General features: G+C 37.6%; 1 protein-coding gene across 6 annotated transcripts in view; it reads right to left on the bottom strand.

Moving 5' to 3' along the window:
- Positions 1-18,969, bottom strand: part of kcnt1b (potassium sodium-activated channel subfamily T member 1b) — a 108,497-nt gene that overhangs the window by 70,257 nt on the left and 19,271 nt on the right. For 2 of the 6 annotated variants that reach the window (XM_053480845.1, XM_053480843.1), the window contains exon 1: positions 1,530-1,764. The exons of 3 other annotated variants lie outside the window; for them this stretch is intronic. In XM_053480845.1, the coding sequence (XP_053336820.1) occupies positions 1,530-1,681 (152 nt within the window). In that variant the 5' untranslated portion in view covers positions 1,682-1,764. Of the gene's footprint in view, positions 1-1,529; positions 1,767-18,969 lie in introns of those variants that run through there. One more of the 6 variants, XM_053480842.1, reaches the window with a different exon arrangement.

The following is an 18,969-nucleotide window of genomic DNA, read 5'->3' as shown; positions in this document are numbered from 1 at the left end:
ATTGCTCTGTGTATTCTTTCCAATAGCGCTCAATGTCTTCCCAGTTCATCAGTAGTTTTTCTATCGAGCTGTTTTATTGCAAATTCTGCACAGTCTCTTGATGACACTGACTGTGGTTTTGTGGTTAGATGTTATAAAATTCTGCACAATGAAAAAAGTAATACAGTCGAACACAAAAGATGATACATTTGGCCTGTTGTATTTAATATAAATAAAATCAAAACACGTGGTTTTCAGAACTGTGACAAATATCATTTCACTTAATGTCATACAGAGACAGACAAACAGATACGTATATGGATAGATAGATAGATAGATAGATAGATAGATAGATAGATAGATAGATAGATAACTGCAGTCACTAGGGTAGAGGTGTATGCATAGACTCTGGAGATAAGTTTACATCTACAGTAGCACCCATAGGAGCTCTTTGACCTGGTTTCATAAACAGTACTATATACAATAAAATCAGATCATGTACAAATCTCATTGGGATGGTTTTCAAGCAGAACTTCTTTAGCTCAAGACACCCTTCACCTACAAAATGTGATGTGACACTGGGCAAGAAATGATGATCATTTGGATGAGTGATTAAAAAACCCATTGCCAAAATGCTGTATTAGAGTGTTCATGGTACTCTATGTGTCTGTTTATTTTCTTTCAGTTCTGTTTAAGGGCGAATGTGAAGGCGAAGTCTGACCGAACATTTGTGAAACAATGCACATTTACGCACGCCTCTAATTTGACTGGCAAATGTGGAATCAGAACTGAAGCAGCTGCAGTGCTTCTGCACCGTCTATGAAAAATGAGCAACCTGAAGGCGTTCGCAGCGCACTCCTCTGAGTGTGTGTGGTTGTCAATACACAAGTTCAGGCCTGCTTAGATCTTAGTTAGTTAGACCTTTCATGTGTGTAACAGTTATTTAAGAAAACGGAGCAGAAAACAGGTGCAGAGGCTAAATACAGGTCCTCATCAGTCTTGTTAATTAATTACCAGATGCTCCTGTTGGATCATGTTTAATGTGTACTTGGACACTGGTGCTGTCAGTGCTGAAGTTATTTCACTGTAGACTACTAGTAGGCTGGACAAAATACAATGAGCACGACAGAAATGTATAATGCCTATAGAGTATATAGATAAAGCCATCTGGCAGCATGCGACATTTCACAAGCAGCTTTAACAACACGGACTCACTGACAGCTTTCACACTCACGTTACAACAGCATGCAGTGCTGAAAAGCGAACGCAGCGTTACCAGGTGCTGAGAATTTCAACCTAAATCGCATTAAAAAAAAAATTAAAAAAATGTAGTGCATGATGAGTGCGCTGGTGAAAGCACGCATCTCGATAAGAACGCGTCGTGGTCGTGACGGTGTTCATGATGATGATGTAGTTGTGTAATTGTCGCTGATTGCTGCTCGTGCAGTTAGATGCGGCTCTAGGTGAATCGCGTGCACCTGGCAGCGCGTGCCCTGAGAGAGAGAGAGAGAGAGAGAGAGAGAGAGAGCGCGCGCTGATCTCTGCGGTACCTCTGGCCGCCGTCGCTCGCCATCGAGCTGCTGGTGCGAAGCGGCGCCGCCGCGCTGCTGCTCTGCTGCGGATCCGCTGCTGATCTCCTCAGCTCGCTCTTCACCTCCTGGTCGCTGTCACACGGAGATTCGGTCCGTTTAGCTCCCGCCATTCAGTCCGGTACCCGAGTTCAGACAGGGAGGAGGAGAGGCGGGTGCATGGAGGGAGGAGGAGGAGGAGGGGGGTCCGAGGAGCAGAAAGTCGGTGAGGGAGCGCGCGTGGTGCACTGCCTACATACTGTAGCCTACAGCGGAGGGAACTCAGCAGAGACACGACTACCGGGCTTTCATCCCCATTCAGGCTTTCTCTCACACTGATAATTGTAAAAGCACATTACATCTTTTCTGTTGTTGTTGTGTGACTGCATACTCAATAATCATAACTGAGCTCCTTCCTCTCAAAGTCAACCTGGAATTCTTCCACAGGCAACAACAGTATTTCTGTAAGCCTTTATTGTTCAGAAATCTAAGACTACTAAATTAGATTTTTTTTTTTTTAGCTATTCTACAGTAGCTAAGTGCTTAGCACGCTTTTCTCACACCTCCATGTCTGTGTGTTTTGTTGAAATTGCTTAATTGTTTTTGCTCTTTATTTTTCCTTCCACAGTCCGAGGGCTGATTTGCATTCCCGAACTTCCCTGCAGTGTACAGTATGATTAGGTGGAGTAACACCTCTCTCATCTATTGTGATCCAGTCCTTCTGCACTAAGTTTGCTGGGTTCTAGGCTCCAAGCTTCCTGTGACCCAATGCACAATAAAATTTATGACTGAATGTTGTTGTTCGTCTTTCGGCTGGTCCCATCGAGGACTCTCCACAGTGGACTATCCGATCCACACACAACTAGGTTTTCAACTGGATGCCCCGCCTGATGCAGCCCTTCCATTTTATTCCGGCTTGGGACCAGCACTGAATCCAGTGGCTGGGGTTTGGGCATGAGGTGGGAACTGAATCCGGGCCTTCCACATGGCCTCACTAAGCCACCAATGGCCATAAAATGTATGATTGAATGAGTACTACTATTATTATTATTACTATTGTACTACCTACTATTAGTAGGCCTGGCACACTATTAGTATTCCAGTTCATCCCAGAGGTGTTCAGAGGAGCTGATGTCAGGACTAAAGTACAATTTTTTTTTTTAAATCATTTTGTTTATATTATTAATCACCGTTGCCTCACACTTCCAGGGTTGGGGGTTCGAATCTCGTCTCCAGACTGTGTGGACGGACGTTGCATGTTCTTCCCATACTTCAGTGCACACGCTTTGGTCAATATTTATATCAGGTTCTTTCCTCCCACAGTTCAAAAACATGCAGATTAGGCAAGTTGGTGTTCCTAAATTGCCTGTATGGTGTGAATGAGCATACGTGTGTGCCCTGAGATAGATTGGCACCACATCCAGGGAGTGTACCCCGCCACGTGCCTAAGTCTCCTGGGATAGGCGCTAGGCTCCGTGACCCTGGATACAGGATAAAATCAGTATAGACGATGGTTGAGTAAAAAATAAAGGGATTTTCCAAATGTATTTATCCATGTTAACTTGATTTATTCTGATTATAACTGTATATGGCAATATAATGACAAACATAAAGTACACAGCAGTACTTAGTTAAAAACAGAACAGTACTCAAAGTGCTGTAGGCAGTGATACAAGTAAGGCAAGTACACACAAACAAACACACACACACACACACACACACACAAAACAACATGCAAGTTTATATACAATACACAAATTGATGGATAAATGAATATGAAGAATGTGACTGCTGTGTTACACAGGCCTGGGACAAAACCTACATTTATGACAACTTTATGATTTAAAAAAAAATAATTTAATATAATACAGTTGAATTGAATTGAAAGAGATAATCCTGCAAAAAATTCTAGCTTCCAGACCAGCTACAAGCTGCCAAACCCCAGCAGGAGCTGGTAGATATTCACACCGAGCTTGATGTTTCGTTAGGGAGTAAATAAAAACATACTTAACATTTAATATTTAGTGAAGTGGGATAAGGCTTTATTTTATTTAAACAAATTTAACTTGGAAAAAGATAACATCTTAGTGCTTTAGTTACAGTGAATACTAGCACAGTGTTTAAGTCTGGTTTATAAGTTTTTAGGCTTTACCCTCCAAGTGTGTACACCTTTAATATCAACTTAATATCAATTACGTAGAGTCTGAGAACATATCGTTCCTGAAACTTTAACCCTTCTTAATTCAATAATAATTAAACTCTAATAAAGTGTGCAAAAAAAAAAAAAAAACTCTCGGTGTTTAAAAAAACTTTAGTTTGGCAGGGTATTATAGACCTGAGTACAAATTTTAAGCCCAAAGAAGACAATTAGCTTAAATTATGAATTCCCTCTTCCTTCTCCATTGTCTCTCTTTTGAATAGTCTAGTGCCTTGTTGAAACAGTAATAGCTTTACATAACAGAGGCTTATGCATACTGTCTATTTTGCAAGAATTATTTTCTGCAAGTAAAAGCTTATTCTACATCTACATTATTTCAGTCTATATTGGTGTAGCTGTAGGCCGATGGAATTGGCAGGATAAAACAGCATTTCTGCCAGCTCACACTCTTTTTTGGTGGTGTATATGCCTGCTTTTCCAGATGCTAAAAAAGGTGCTGTTGCCTATCAGATGGGATTCAAACTGCTTTCACAAAGAGAAGAGTTTAAATACTTTTCTTATACCTAATGGCACAAATTCATATCGAATAGAACCTTTGCTAACATACAGTGTTAAACTGATCTAATCCAATAAATGGTTATGTTTAAAACCACATGCTCACCAAATACCAAAGAGAAATACTATATTGACTTTGAGTTTGTAAAACACTAACGAGGCAATTAAACAAACTGAATTGGGTTTAACAGCTAATACACATAAAAACATAAGTGTGAGACATCAATTTCAGTGTCAACCTTATTTTAAAGACAAGTAAACATCACAGGATTATAACAGGATTACAATGGATTTTTATTACTTGTAACATACTCATGTCGCAACAACAGCTGACCCCACAGAGCCACTATTTAAAAAGGGCCCTTGAAAGACACAGGCCTAGAAGTTTGTAGGTGATCACAACCCTACATACTAACTGTACACAAAAAAATATGGATTACACCATCATATATAATATTTCCCTTCTCAACACAGGGACAAACAAACCTAACTCAGAAAAGGTAATTACTGTTAATAATATGTTCATTTATGAATAAATTCACTCACTCTCACTCACTTATCTTCTATACCGCTTTATCCTGTATTCAGGGTCAAGGGGACCTGGAGCCCATCCCAGGAAACTTAGGGCACGAGGTGGGGTACACCCTGGACACACACTCATTCACACACTCCGAGCAATTTGGGAACGCCAATTAACCTAATCTACATATCTTTGGACTGTGGGTGGAAACCAAAGTACCCGGAGGAACCCGCCAAGCACGGGGAGATCATGCAAACAGAGACAGGAATCGAACCTGGGCGGGAATTAAACCCGGACCCTGAAAGTGCAGGGCAACAGTGCTAACCACTACACACACACACACACACCCCCCCCATTTATGAATAAATTCATTTTTATAAAGGCAAAGGGGTATTATGGCACCCATAATGTATACATATAAACTTCATCTGCTTTCAATTCCATGAAAGCTGTCTTAATGCATGTAATATTACTTGTTGTATGTTATTGTACAAAATGCAAGGTGGCACCAGCAAACAGTCACCTAACAAAAAATAAATGATTCTAATAATAAGTAAAACGAAAAGCAAAAGATTAAAAAAATAAGATAAAAAAAAGACAAAAGCCAGAGAAGTAGGCAAAGCTCAAGCAGGGGGCAAAAACTGAGCAAATAGACTGTACAGCTGACCAACAAATTAACAAGACCAAAGAAACTGAGCACAAAATTACCAACAGGGATTTAAAGCTTCTATTAGATGGATTGATTGTCTCTTTGTTTCTAAAATGTTGTTTGTGACAATAAAATATAAGTGTAAGAAACTTCCTGGCACAAGTCTTGAGATGTTGCTTCAATATGTCCACATAATCTTCCTTCATGATGCCATCTATTTTGCGCAGTAGTGCACCAGTTCTTCCTGCAGCAAAGCACCCCCACAACATAATGCTGCCACCCCTATGCTTCATGACTGGGATGGCTTGCAAAGCTCACCCTTTTTCCCTCAGACATAACACAGGTCATTGTACCCAAACAGTTCACTTGTTGCTTGTCTGTTTCATTGGACGAGAGTATAAGATCTTTGTCCCCATGTGAAACCGCAAACTGCAGTCCGGCTTTTTTTTTGGCAGTTTTGGAGCAGTGGCTTCTCCCATGTTAAGCAGCCTTTCATGGATATCGGCCTAGTTTTACGGTGGATATACAGTAGCTACTTTACTACCTGTTTCCTCCAGTGTTTTAATAAGATCTTTTGTTTTTGTTCAATCTTTTGTTTTTGTTCAATCTTTTGATTTGTACTTTTCACACCAAAGTACACACCTCTTTCCTGAGCGATAGGTTGGCATGGTGTTTATACTTGGATAGTACAAATAATACTATGCTTTTATACTAAGTTTAAACACCATGGTTCCATGCAGCCAATATGTCACTCAGGAAGGAGACATGTACCTACTGTACTAAAGTACACATCTTCTTCCTGAGCGATATGTTGGCCAAGTGGTCACAGGCATTTGGAAACTATTCCCAAGGATGGTGATCCACATTTTTTTTTCACACTTGTGGAGATCCACATTTTTCTTTTGAGGTCTTAAATGATTTCTTTTGATTTTCCTATTATGTCAAACAAAGAGTTTTGAATGTAGTGCTTTGAAATACATCCACGGGTACTGTACAGTACGCCTCCAGTTGACTCAAATGATCTTAATTAGCCAATCAGAAGCTTTTAAAGCCATGACATCATTCTCTGGAATTTTCCAAGCTGTTTTTGTTTCTAGAATTTTCCAAGCTGTTTTTCCAAGCTTTCAAAACCTGCCAGCATGAAATCTGTGGACTGGTTACAAAATCAGTTTTTAATAATGTTGGTTGGTGTGTGTGTGTGTGTGTGTGTAAGTAAGCAAGTAAAATGACTTAAAAAAACAGTCAATGGGATTACCACTTTAAGAGACTCTGGCTTGCTGTATACATTTAATTATATTTCTGGCAAAAAGTTTTGTAGTATTGACCGTAGGGACTGACTAAAGTGTTTAAACATTCAGTCTGTGAGTTGTACATAGTGCACCTACTGTATAACTGCATTAAAACAATGGCATTTCATTTTTGTCAGAACAATTTTTTTTGATAACTTGAGTTAAATACAGGTCAAATTCAACAGCAGGTCAACTTAGAAACTTTTCCTCCATTTTTAATTCAGCTGATTGTCTTCATTTATATATTTATTATAGATATATTTCCTTCTATAAATCAGTTACTTAAACAAAGTAATGCATTTTAACCTTTTCATGTGTAAACGTCATTGAGAACCGACCACCACAGGCCCACTGCTGAGCAGGTAATATTTGTTCGGCGGACACTCATGATCTGCAATGACTCTGATGGATTGTTTTCATCAGTGAGTCTAACAGAGAAATTGAGTTGGAATGAATTAATGATTTGTCATTTAATTACTCTTAGGAAATAATCAATTCCTCATTTCTATTTCAGTTGCCTTAAATGTCTATTAAACACACAGTGCAGGGTAATTCCTTTGGCCAGTCATATTAAAAAGGGAAATAACCCATAACTGGAGAGTTTCCCCAGGTAATTTAGAGTACTGTGGTGCTAAAGGCCTCCTCCGGTGAAATCAATAGAAAGCCATAAATACTACTGAAGTGCTTCAGGCATCACATCTCCATAAATAGAACTTTCTCCTATACCCTAGGATTGCTGCTGTACATTTACAGGTATGCACTTTGTATGCTATATAAACCATACACACCACCATGTCCTTAACTTTTACCTTTCATCATAAGTATTCTGATTAATTATAAAGTGTTGATAAATTTTCTTTATACCACAGCATTATTGAATTCTTGAATCTAACTATTTCTGTGTAACAGGGCTTATTTTAATTAACCTTTTAAAAAAAAAGACAAATTTTTCAGCATAATCTTATTGCTTTTTAATACATCTTGTCAATTTGTCAACAAGCTTTTGTATTCCTTCATTAAAATTGTTTTAGGATAAGCTGGGAGGCACGGATGCACTGTGGTCTTCGCTTCGTCATTAGAAATGAATCTTCGTCCTCTGCTTTCAGGGGCAGGATCAAGACTATAGGGCGAATGTTTTAGCACCTCAAAATGAAGTTTTTGCTGAGTGTCGACAGTGTGAGCAGTGCACCTGCAATGTCATGCAAAATCACAACACTCTTGGACAGCAATTCTCCTTGGATAGCAGTTGAACCTTTTTTCTAATAATGTTTTAATACTAGCTCTTGAGAATTCCAGGAAACTGTAAGAATCTATTTTCCAGCTGAATTAAATAAAAAAAGGTTTCTTGGTCGGCGATTAGGGATGTTTTCGTTCCAGAGTCGGTCGCTCCAGAGTCTTAGGGTTATAGTCATGAATCCATGTCTCGTCATCAGTAAAGTTTATGCTTTGTGGTTTCTTGGTAAAAAAGACAGGGTACTTTTTGTTTGAGTGTGATTTTATATGAAAATACTAAACTCTTGTCATGTTACCCTAACACTTTCCTGAAATACATAGTCACATTCAGAAAACTACCCTGCTTTATCTGTAACATAAATTGTAATTTAGATTTTTATACTTTTAAAATATTGGTCTGATATTACTGGTAATAACGTTAAGCAAACAACGAGCGATCTAGTTGAAGGTATTTCTCCCCCACTTCACATCCCCCCTCTCTCTATCTGTCGCTCTCTCTCTCACACACATATTTATTGGCTACAATTATATCCTACTTATGCAACAGATTGTTAAAGGGCCAAGCAATTACAAATTTAAAACCCAACATTAGTCACCTGAATCAGTGTCTCTTGGGCAAAGCAAGCAGGTAGGTAGATTGATCCAGGCAAACTCACTTGCCATAGTATGATGGGATTTTTCTGGACATTGATAAAAGCCTCAATAATGAATTGCAACTAGAGGCAGACCAATTTGCAATATCAGAGAAAACTGCAATGCTAAAGGAACAAAAAGATAGATGATGCTACTGTAATATCATTGTCATCATTTTAAGCATTAGTTATATATGTGATGGGAGACGATGAGAATGAGAAGGAGGAGGAAGACGAAGGCCTTTATAATACTGAAGGGGAATAGACTTTTTTTTTTAACCACTGTGTAGTAAGCACTACATGAGACCTTTGTCTGTTCCTTCAAATAGGAAAACAGATCCTTTCCTTGAGCCGTCATGCTGCTGAGCTCCTTCTTCTCTTTTCCCTCTTAAGATTAACTGACTAAGCAGTCACACTTGATTCCTCTCCCTACATCTTCCCTGTTAACAACTTAATTTCAAAATTTTTATTTTATACCTACCGCCTTCTTCATAAAGCAGTAAAGCATTAATGATTTACAATTTAACATTCCAGCGCATAACATTTCATACTTGATCAAACTGCAGCATCAAAATCTTGTCACTGTATAAACAGGCCTATTACATTTTTTTTTGCATAATCTTCCAATCTCAAATAGTTGAGTTATCAAGATTATGATATATAGGATAAACATAATTCCCCATTTATATATATCTATCTATATATATATATATATATATATATATATATATATATATATATAGTATAGTATAGTTTTATATATATATATATATATATATATATATATACAGTATATATATATATATATATATATATATATATATATATATATATGGTTTTTCTAATGTAACAGATGGTGCAAGTGGAATGCTTTATTTAGAACCTGGCAAACAAATCTAACACAGGGAAAGGTCATAGTCAGAAAAAAGGCAAAGGTCAAGCCAGGGTTAAAAAAATTGAATCAGGAATTGAAGACCAGGAAACCAGAAACTAGATCAATAAGCTGGATTTTAAATTGGATAAAAGGCTGTGTAATGTCAGGTCAAACTAAACAGAATGGATATATTGCAAAGAGCATTCATTTTTCGTGTAAGTTTACGAGCGTTATAAGCCCAGGTGATAGGGAATTAAAAAGTGCCAGGTGCTGTAATCTGTATAGCATTTATTGATATAAGCTGTGAAGCGGTTTGTGGGTTCTGGTTTGTGGCGTCCATCTTGTAGGTAGCAATTAATAAATTGCGATTGTACTGTAGTATAATGAGGACATACTGCAATGGGATGAGTTGGGTGGCTGTCCAGGGTAGGAACAGTGCGCAGTTTTTCTTAATATAAGCACTAATTTAATGGCTTGTTTGGCTAAGGCATTTCAATAGAGTATTTGGTACTATCTTGAGGACTTAAAATGACTCCAGCATGGTAAAATTTACTTATACCACTTTTCAGCAGATATTTGCTGTTATTTCAGCATTGAAAATATTAATGAATCCCAGCAAAAATATCAGGTTTAGCTTTTTTAATATCTATTGGTGTAGGTGTTTGTTTACATTAAGCAAAGCACTTATTAGTAAATTATTTTAAAGTAGATTATTAAAATCTGGCACATAACTGAAGACAAGCACATAAACACTCTTGATTGACTGCTAAGGACCTACAGAATGATTTGGTGCAAGCAGGCACTAAAGTTTCACTCTGCACTATAAATTGTATTCTGAACATTGAAGGTCACTCCAAAAATGAACCTCGCTACTGACCCTCAAACACAAGAAAAGTCAGCCACAAGTCTGAACAGATGAAATAAAAATATAAACTTTTTGGGCCTATGAATCAGGGGTATGTTTGGAGAAGAAAGAATGAAGCATACAGTATGCAGAAAAGTGCACTCTGCTACAGTGAAACATGGTGGTGGCTCGGTAATGCTGTGGGACTGCAGCATGAAGAGGGCAAGATGGACTCAATCAGGTATCCGTAAAGAAAACGTCATGCTATCTGTGAGAAAGCTGAAACTTAAGTCTCATTGGACCTTGTAAAAGGATAATGGTCCCAAGCTTACTTCAAAGTCTAACAAGACTTGGTTTCTGATTAAGTCCTGGAGGGTTCTAGAGTGACCATCACAATTGCCTGACCTCCAATAGAGAAATTTGAAAAAAAAAAAAGAAAAACTATATGCCATTGCCCAAGAGGAATGGCCTAAGATTCAGAATTTACTGCTTATAAGCATTTCACTTCAGATTATACTGTATTTATGGTGTATGTGACAAATTTGAAAACCCTCAAAAACACTGCCAGAAGCTGGTGTCTGGCTATGCATCACATTTGCAGCAGGCCATAATAGCTTAAGGGTTCTCTACGTACTGTACTACTGAAAGTACTGAAGATGTTTCTTATCAAGGTTTTAAATAATTTTTATACTATTTTTGTGTTGACTGCAAAGATTTAAATTGATGCATATAATCTGATGCATATGCATTTCCTTTAGCATACAGTATTCTGCCTGTAGTCTGAGACTCATGGCCCATGACCAAATAAGTTTCTTCCCTTAAGATGCTTTGCCAGGCCTTTACATGTCATTAATAAATAACAGTGACCTGGTTCCATTGGCAGCCTTAATTTACATGATTAGGCCATAACACTGTATACACTACAGTGTGTTTTCACTATCCTTTCATCCATCATTCTTTCTTGAGTGTTACCAGTGATTTGGACTTTGATGTGCAGCCTCCGTATTTCCTCCAGAAAGCCATCTCTTGACTGTAGACCTTGACAATGACACAGTTAACTTCTCAAGAGTGTTCCTGACTAGATGTTTTGAATAGGTTCTTCTTCATCATGGAATTCTGCGGTCATCCAATTTGGTTGTCCTCTGTGGTTTTCGAGCCCTCTTGCTGGGCTTTTCCAGTTAACTTTTTCCTTTTAAGAATGTCCTAAACTGTTGTAATTGGTTCACTTTCATTGTTTTTGCTATCTCTAATGGGTTTATTTATTTTTTAACCCAATGATGGCTTTTTTCACTTGCATAGACACCACTTTCGGCCTCATTTGGAGAGTTTAAGTGAGCAGCTACCAGATGCAAAAGCCCGACTCAGAACCACCTCCAGGCCATTTATTTGCTGGATAACTCATGACGGAACAAGGGAACAGGCAACACCTGGCCATGCGAGAATGGTGGGAATGGGCCAGTTCTTGACTCCTAAAACCTCAGGGCTGACTATGCATCATATGACTGATACCTTAAAAACATTATTTTAGTAAAGATGGGCAGGGCATGGTTTTTAGTCCTTGGGCAGGGAGTAAATCCATGTATGTAATGACGAACTTGCCCAGCATGTCTCAGAGGACATCATTGATGAAGCACTGGAACACAAATGGAGCGTAAAAGCCCATATGGCATTATTCATTATGTGACCAGAGGTGGTGCTAAAGACCATGTTTCATTCATCTCCTTTTTACATGTGGATTGTAGTGTGATGATAAGACAAGAATCAATTATTCATTTATTATTTAAAATCAGCCAGGATACATTACCCCTAGAGCAGATATGGTTAAGGGTCTTGCTTAAAGTCTCAAAAGTGACTTGGCAGTGCTGAGGCTTGAACCCCAGACCTTCCCATCAGTAACCCTTAACCTGAGCCTTAAACATTTGAGTGCATACTGCACTGCACTTCTGACAATATTGTTTACTGTCTATTTCTCTATTTTATATGTATTTTTTTTATGTTTTTAATAATATTCTTGTTTTATGGCATAGTGGTTAGCACTGTGACCTTGCACCTCAAAGGTCAAGGATTCGATTCTCAGGTCTCGGGTCTGTGTGAGTGGAGTTTACAGGTTTTCTGCGGGTACTCTGGTTTACTCCCACCGTCCAAAAACATGCAAATTAGGCTAATTGGCGTTTCCAAATGGCCCGTATTGCATGTGTGTGTCTGCCTCGTGCCCTAAGTCTCCTGGGATAGGCTCTAGTCCCTGTGATCCTGTATACAGAATAATCTGGTGTAGAAGATGAATAAATACATGCTCTTGTTTCAAGAAAAGAACGCAAATTCATTCATTTATCTTTAGTAACCACTTTATCCAGGTCAGAATTTAAAAATAATTAACCCCAGTGTATTATATGGCACCATCTACACAGACATTCACACCCAGGAGCAACCTAACATTGCTCATGTACAGTACAGTATCTTAGCAGAACTGAGAATACCCAGACAGACATGAAGAGAAACAACACAGTAAGATGAGCTTAGGAATCTGCAAGGTTAGTCACTGTCATGTATGCCGTACAGCTTATCAAAAATATCATGCTGCTTTTATTCTGTTATAAAAGTTTTAATTAATCACAATTAATAGTCAGTTAAAGTAGTGAAATTGTAACAGGATTATATGCCTGATAATTTTACTAATACTAATATACTTGTTTAAATTAAAAACTTAAAATCAAGCACTATACTATAATATTGTTGAGATGTTTTTACACCAGTATGTGATGCTACAATTGCCAGTAATACATTAAGCAAAACAATACCTTAATAAACATTATTATTATTATTATTATTATTATTATTATTTATGAATTATTATTATTATTATTTATGAATTATTTACAGAAAGATGCATAATTAACTTTTTATATTTTCATAATATGCAGTACTGTCGTGATACATTTACAAGTCACTCACTCACTTATTGTCTTTGCATTGCAGAGCACAAATACACACACACTTATAAACTTATTTACACACTATGGGCAACTTGGCAACACCAATTAGCCTAATTTGCATGTCTTTGGACAAAACACAATGAGAACTTGCACGTAGATACAAGGTGGGAATCGAACCTGGCTTCTGGAGGCGCAAGGCGACGCCACAAGTCATTCAGATCCTGAAAATTAAACGTGTCATTAGCCAACAAGAAAAAAATAGACTGTGAATGTGCTGCACAAGTATCTCTGCTATTCTTCAGCCTCCTGGCTGTAACTGTTATGTAAAATTATTGAGGAGACGGAGCGAATAGAGAGACACCATGTGGCTGATATGAGAATTACACAATCTGTGCACTTTTCCCTTCACATGGTACAGTATATACCGCTATCTGACTTCCATTTATAGATAACAAGCAGTGAAAATTTGAGAATAAACATAGTTTGTAATTCATCAATCATGCTACACAAACACCTTGTTTCAATACTTTTGACTTATAATTAAGGACGTGTTTCCTCTAAGTAAACATCAAAATGCCATAGAGCAAGCAGAAAAGCTATCTAAGTTTGATATCCTAATTTTGTTTTTTAATTGCTTAACAATAGAAGAAGAAAAAAAAAGTAGAAACGTGATACTTCACTCAGAAATTGCGCTTCAGTTCTCAGCCCAAAACGGCAGATGGAGGTGGAGAGCTGTGTTAGCGCTCTGGTGTTTCCATGTATCGAGAACAAGTCACAGTCACACACTACACAGTCACAGGGACATCAGACACTGATTTCGGTGTCAAATTATGGTGTGCGATTTCCCCAAAATGAGCCATGATTTCTTGAGGGAGCGAGAAACCAAAGGAAAGTTACTGATGGTTATACTTTCATGGTCATTAAGTCAGACCAATTTATCTGTCTATTATTATGGATTTGCACAAAAAGTAGAATTAGACACTTCTGAAAGTTGCCCTGGATGAAAGACAAAAATCAGCTAAACAATATGAAGATAAATTTAAAATTTAGACTTTACACTGTAAGGCATGAAGAGTATGATGCATGCCTGCTACAGTTTCTCCCGAGTGCTCTGGTTTTCTCCTTCAAAAACATAGTAGATGGACTGACGGCTATACAGTAAATTGGCCCCTTGGTAAGTGAGTGTACTGTATGACAAGCCAATCCAGGATGTGTTAATGGGATGTACTTGATCCTGATCAGGGTAATTGTATCTCCAAAGCCTATTCTGTCAAAATTGGACACATAGTGGGAATAAACCCTGGGAGAGTTGCCAGTTCATGTTAGTGAATCATACACATCAAATCACCTACTCACTCAATACAGTTGCCAATATACCTACACACAAGTAAGTACTGAGAACACAGAAGAAACCCATGTAGACAAGGTTGAGTGCTGCATTCTGTAACAGAATCGAATCATGGAGTCTAGAGCTATGAGGCAAAACTTCTTTCATGTCGAACATCAAACCGATAACAAATGAACATTATAGTAATCTGTTGTATTGTTGTAAGGGGCATGTTGACTAGAAAAGCCATGGTAATGTAATTATTAAGAGTGTAATAACAACAGGTTACCATTAAATAAATATTGTATTACAGCAGTAAAATCTTTAAACTAGTCCAAAATTAAAAATATATCTACAGAACTTTTGCAGACATGTGACTATATCATCAGTCACGACACAACAGTTACAACACTTAAAAACATTAAGATGCATTTTGGGGACAAAAAATAACTGAAAGGTTAACTGATTACTTACTGGATTACTACCTGATGTTTTGTAACACAGAGCAAAGGGGAACCTGTGTGACAATGAATGGTTCTGTTCTGTTTATCTTCATATAAAATTTGTTATAAGGATATTAATTAGCAGAAGTTTGATTTGTTACCATAACATAAGGGTGACATTGTAGTATAGTAATTAGCACTGTGGCCTTGCACCTCCAGGGTTGAGGGTTAGATTCCTGCCTTGGATCAGGATGCATGGAGTTTGCATGTTCTCCCTGTGCTTGGTACGTTTCCTCCCACAATCCAAAGACATGCAGATTGGCATTACCAAATTGCCCGTATAGTGTGCGGATTGGTACCCTGTGTGCCAAAAGTCTCCTGGGATAGGCTCCAGTCTGCCCTTAACCTTGTACATAATAAGCAGTAAAGAAGATAAATGAAATGAATGAATATCATAACATGATTAACATTACCTTAGACGTTTTTTAAAATATGTGATCCTTTCTGGGTTTGGTAGTTTTTTTTTGCCAGTATTTGCATCAACATTAGCTTATTCAGTGCTTCTGGAATACGTTGTTTTAGGCTTGTGTAGGTAACCATAACTAATACTGACATCCCTACTGTAGCTTTCTACATAGATATGTAAGATAGGTGTCTTGGTAATAGGTGCAATAGGTCAATAACAAGTAGGACAGTGAAACAAATGCTCCATGCTCAAATGCACTGTTACTGTAAAAATGTGTGTAAGGACAAATTCATCATTAAACCAGAAAACCAGATATTGCACTTTTACTAAATGACATGCCGTGACAGGATGGATGACCCAAGTTGTCTAAGGGCTCAGATTTTTATGAGCTTATCCATCATTTCTGTGTTTAAGCTTTAATTTCACATCCATTCCTGCAGATGTCCCATTAGAAAGCAGCTGCTTGATTATGTGGCATTTTTGTTTTTCATTCACTTGGGTTTTTATCAGGACTCTTTATCACTTATTTAATAGGCCATTTCCTTTACAAAATACATAATCCCCATCTGTATTTCTGTTCCAGAAAGTTTTCAGTAGCATTTTTTTCTCTTCCTGATGCTACTAATCAAATTCACAAGCGTATCATTTAGAACAGCAACTACAGTAAACTTAATAGGAAACGCCTGTCGTACAGTACACAGGACTGCTCTTCATTCGATATTTATTCTGTAACCCGGAGTGCTTATGTTGTTATATAACTAATAACGACTTCAATTCACCTGGCAACAAAACTCTAAATGTGTTATGATGAGGGATTTGCAAATGAACAACCATGGTACAGGTGTAAAAATCTGATTAGGGCTCTAGGAACATTTTGTAATATATACTGCATTTTGCTCTTAAGAAAAGTCTGCTTTATTTTATTTTATTATTATTTTTTTATTTATTAAAAACACAACAAACCTAATGTAGCATTTTAAAAAATACCTTTTGATTTAGGCATGTCATAAGGCATAAAAAAGGGTTCGGCTTCAACCTGGTGACAATAAAATCCCTTATGAAACATGAACCAACAGGGGCATGTAATGTCAGCATGTGGTTTTATAGCCAGACTGCACACACACTCTGAGCCTCCCTCACGACATGGAGGAATTAAAGAAAGTGAACAGACTGAAAGCTACTTATAATGCATACAATACACATGAGGTTGGACGAATCTAAATGAAAATATTATTATTATTATTATTATTATTATTATTAACAAAATCCAGAACTTGTAAGTACAGTATTTATTGATTTTTTTTTTAAATTTTATTTATCACATACATACATACTGTAACCATACATAGTATGCATAGTATGCTATTTTATGTAATAAAATGCTTATACGGCTTATACAAATGCTTATATGCCCGTGACCAGTGTTGGGGGACGTTACTTTTTAAAATAACTAATTACATTATTACAAAATTACTGTCATTAACTGTTAAAAAGTAATAAGATTGGGAATGACTGCTGTCTCACGGATTGTATAAATTGTCTGAATAACGGATTACATTTTTTTTAAAGTAGCTAAATAACTAAGTATAGTACTTAAATGGCCATCTTAAATTTCCTATATCTTAAATATACATACTGTATGAGTAAAAGTGATCAGTCTATAGATCTAAGCATTTTAACAGTCTATTACACTCAAAGCAAAGAGAAAAAAAGATGCAGTGTGAATGCTGCATATTAAACAGATGTGTGAATGGAGCTAATTATTTGCTGTGGAATTGCTTGGCTGGGAACTGCCGAGCCATCGTCACAAAGTCCTTAAAATATCAGGGTGATGTTGCAGAGTAATCATTTACACATCTGTAAGCTTCCCGGAACTGAACAGTCAATCTGTGCTTTATGAATCGGTGCTCATGAAACGGGATGATTAACTATTTTTTTCAGTTTTTGTTCATTGCATGTTCATTTGCCTTTCAGAGTGTCCCATATTATATAATTACTCTGTTGTTTTATTATGTCTTTATAACTCTGTTATGCTCATAGGTTCAGTACATTTTAATTACTTTCATGAGTTTAAAATATGGTATACAGGACATTGTAAAGGCGTTGGAAAACCTGAAAACAGATTCGAGCACAGAACACATACCTGTTGCTTCTAATACCACCATACCGCATTACAAAACACGGTGGTCTCTGTCTCTCTCTAAGACCTCCATAAGCATCTGCACTAACAGTGCTTGTCTGGATGCATAAGAGCACTAAATCCTCTACTCTCCTCCTGAATCTCACCCCTGAGACTGCATCTCTTCACACTGCACTGAGCACTGTGACACACACACAAACAGTTTCCTTCCCTCTCTTTCCCCGGAGCAGCTTATTACATCTGACAGTCAGGGATTCCACAATGTCAGCTAATTAAATTGCCAGGGGCACGGCTTGAGAGCTCATTCTCAGAACACATACAATCATGAAAACAACAAGCGTCGTCTCGTTGTGCATTGTGTGCTTATACACCCTTTGATTACTTGAATAGAACCAGCCAATCATTTGGCGAGAACACAGTGCATAAATTCATGCAGATTCAAGCCAATGCTTGAGGCAATGCTCACGGTAAATAACAGAATGGGGGGAAATTGTAAATCGCAGTGACTTCCACTATCGTGTTATTATTATTATTTTTTTTTTTTCAATTGTGATATTCTGGAATTTTCACACACCAAAACTGACACAAACTGGTAAAACAAAAATGCATCCATTGATTTGTACATGGAAACCCCTGAAAGAGGACAGATGAGACATGAGCTGACAGAAAGGTTACGTCAACTTAAATAATCACTCTGAGTGAAAATCTCAGAATGCACAAAACATCAAGCCCTGTGGTAGGTTCCTCCTTCACCAGAAAACGACATCAGGTTTAACACCTACTGCACCTGTCAGCCTTGTACAGGAATCTAAGGATAGATTTGTCCCCCTCACTGAAAAAAATCCCCAGATGTTAATGTAAACATTCATTTCAAAATTTTGATGTAAAGTGAAGCTTTTGTCGTGCATTCACATGATTTTATGCATACTGTGGCACCGCTGCTATTTGATTGTCATGAATAAGTACAGAAATTTCCTAATAAAGTAGTTGGATAAAAATAAATAATAATTTAAGAAAAAGCTCTTTTAAAAGCTAAGGTCAGGCAGTGATGGTGCAAGTAACCCTCAATCGATGTTCAAACCACATGAAGTCTATTAAATCTGATTTAGAGGAGGAGACCTGCCTTGATAACACGGTGTCTTGATTTAATCATTTGAAAGAACATCCTTGTTACATGATCGTGCCCTAGCCTGTGTGCTTTTTTTTTTTTTTGACGGCAAGGCTTTCTGCTGCCCGCCCACTTGCTGTACAGTACATCAGTGACTAATGTGGCCTTTAGTCTAGACTGTAGCAGATGACGAACCACTCAAAGCGCCCTGCGAAGCTAGCTGAGCACTCACCTCCCATCAGCCATCACAC

This window comes from Clarias gariepinus, chromosome 21 (genome assembly GCF_024256425.1).
Source record: "Clarias gariepinus isolate MV-2021 ecotype Netherlands chromosome 21, CGAR_prim_01v2, whole genome shotgun sequence".
Taxonomy (NCBI): Eukaryota; Metazoa; Chordata; class Actinopteri; order Siluriformes; family Clariidae; genus Clarias; species Clarias gariepinus.
This window is presented reverse-complemented; position numbering and strand designations above follow the sequence as displayed.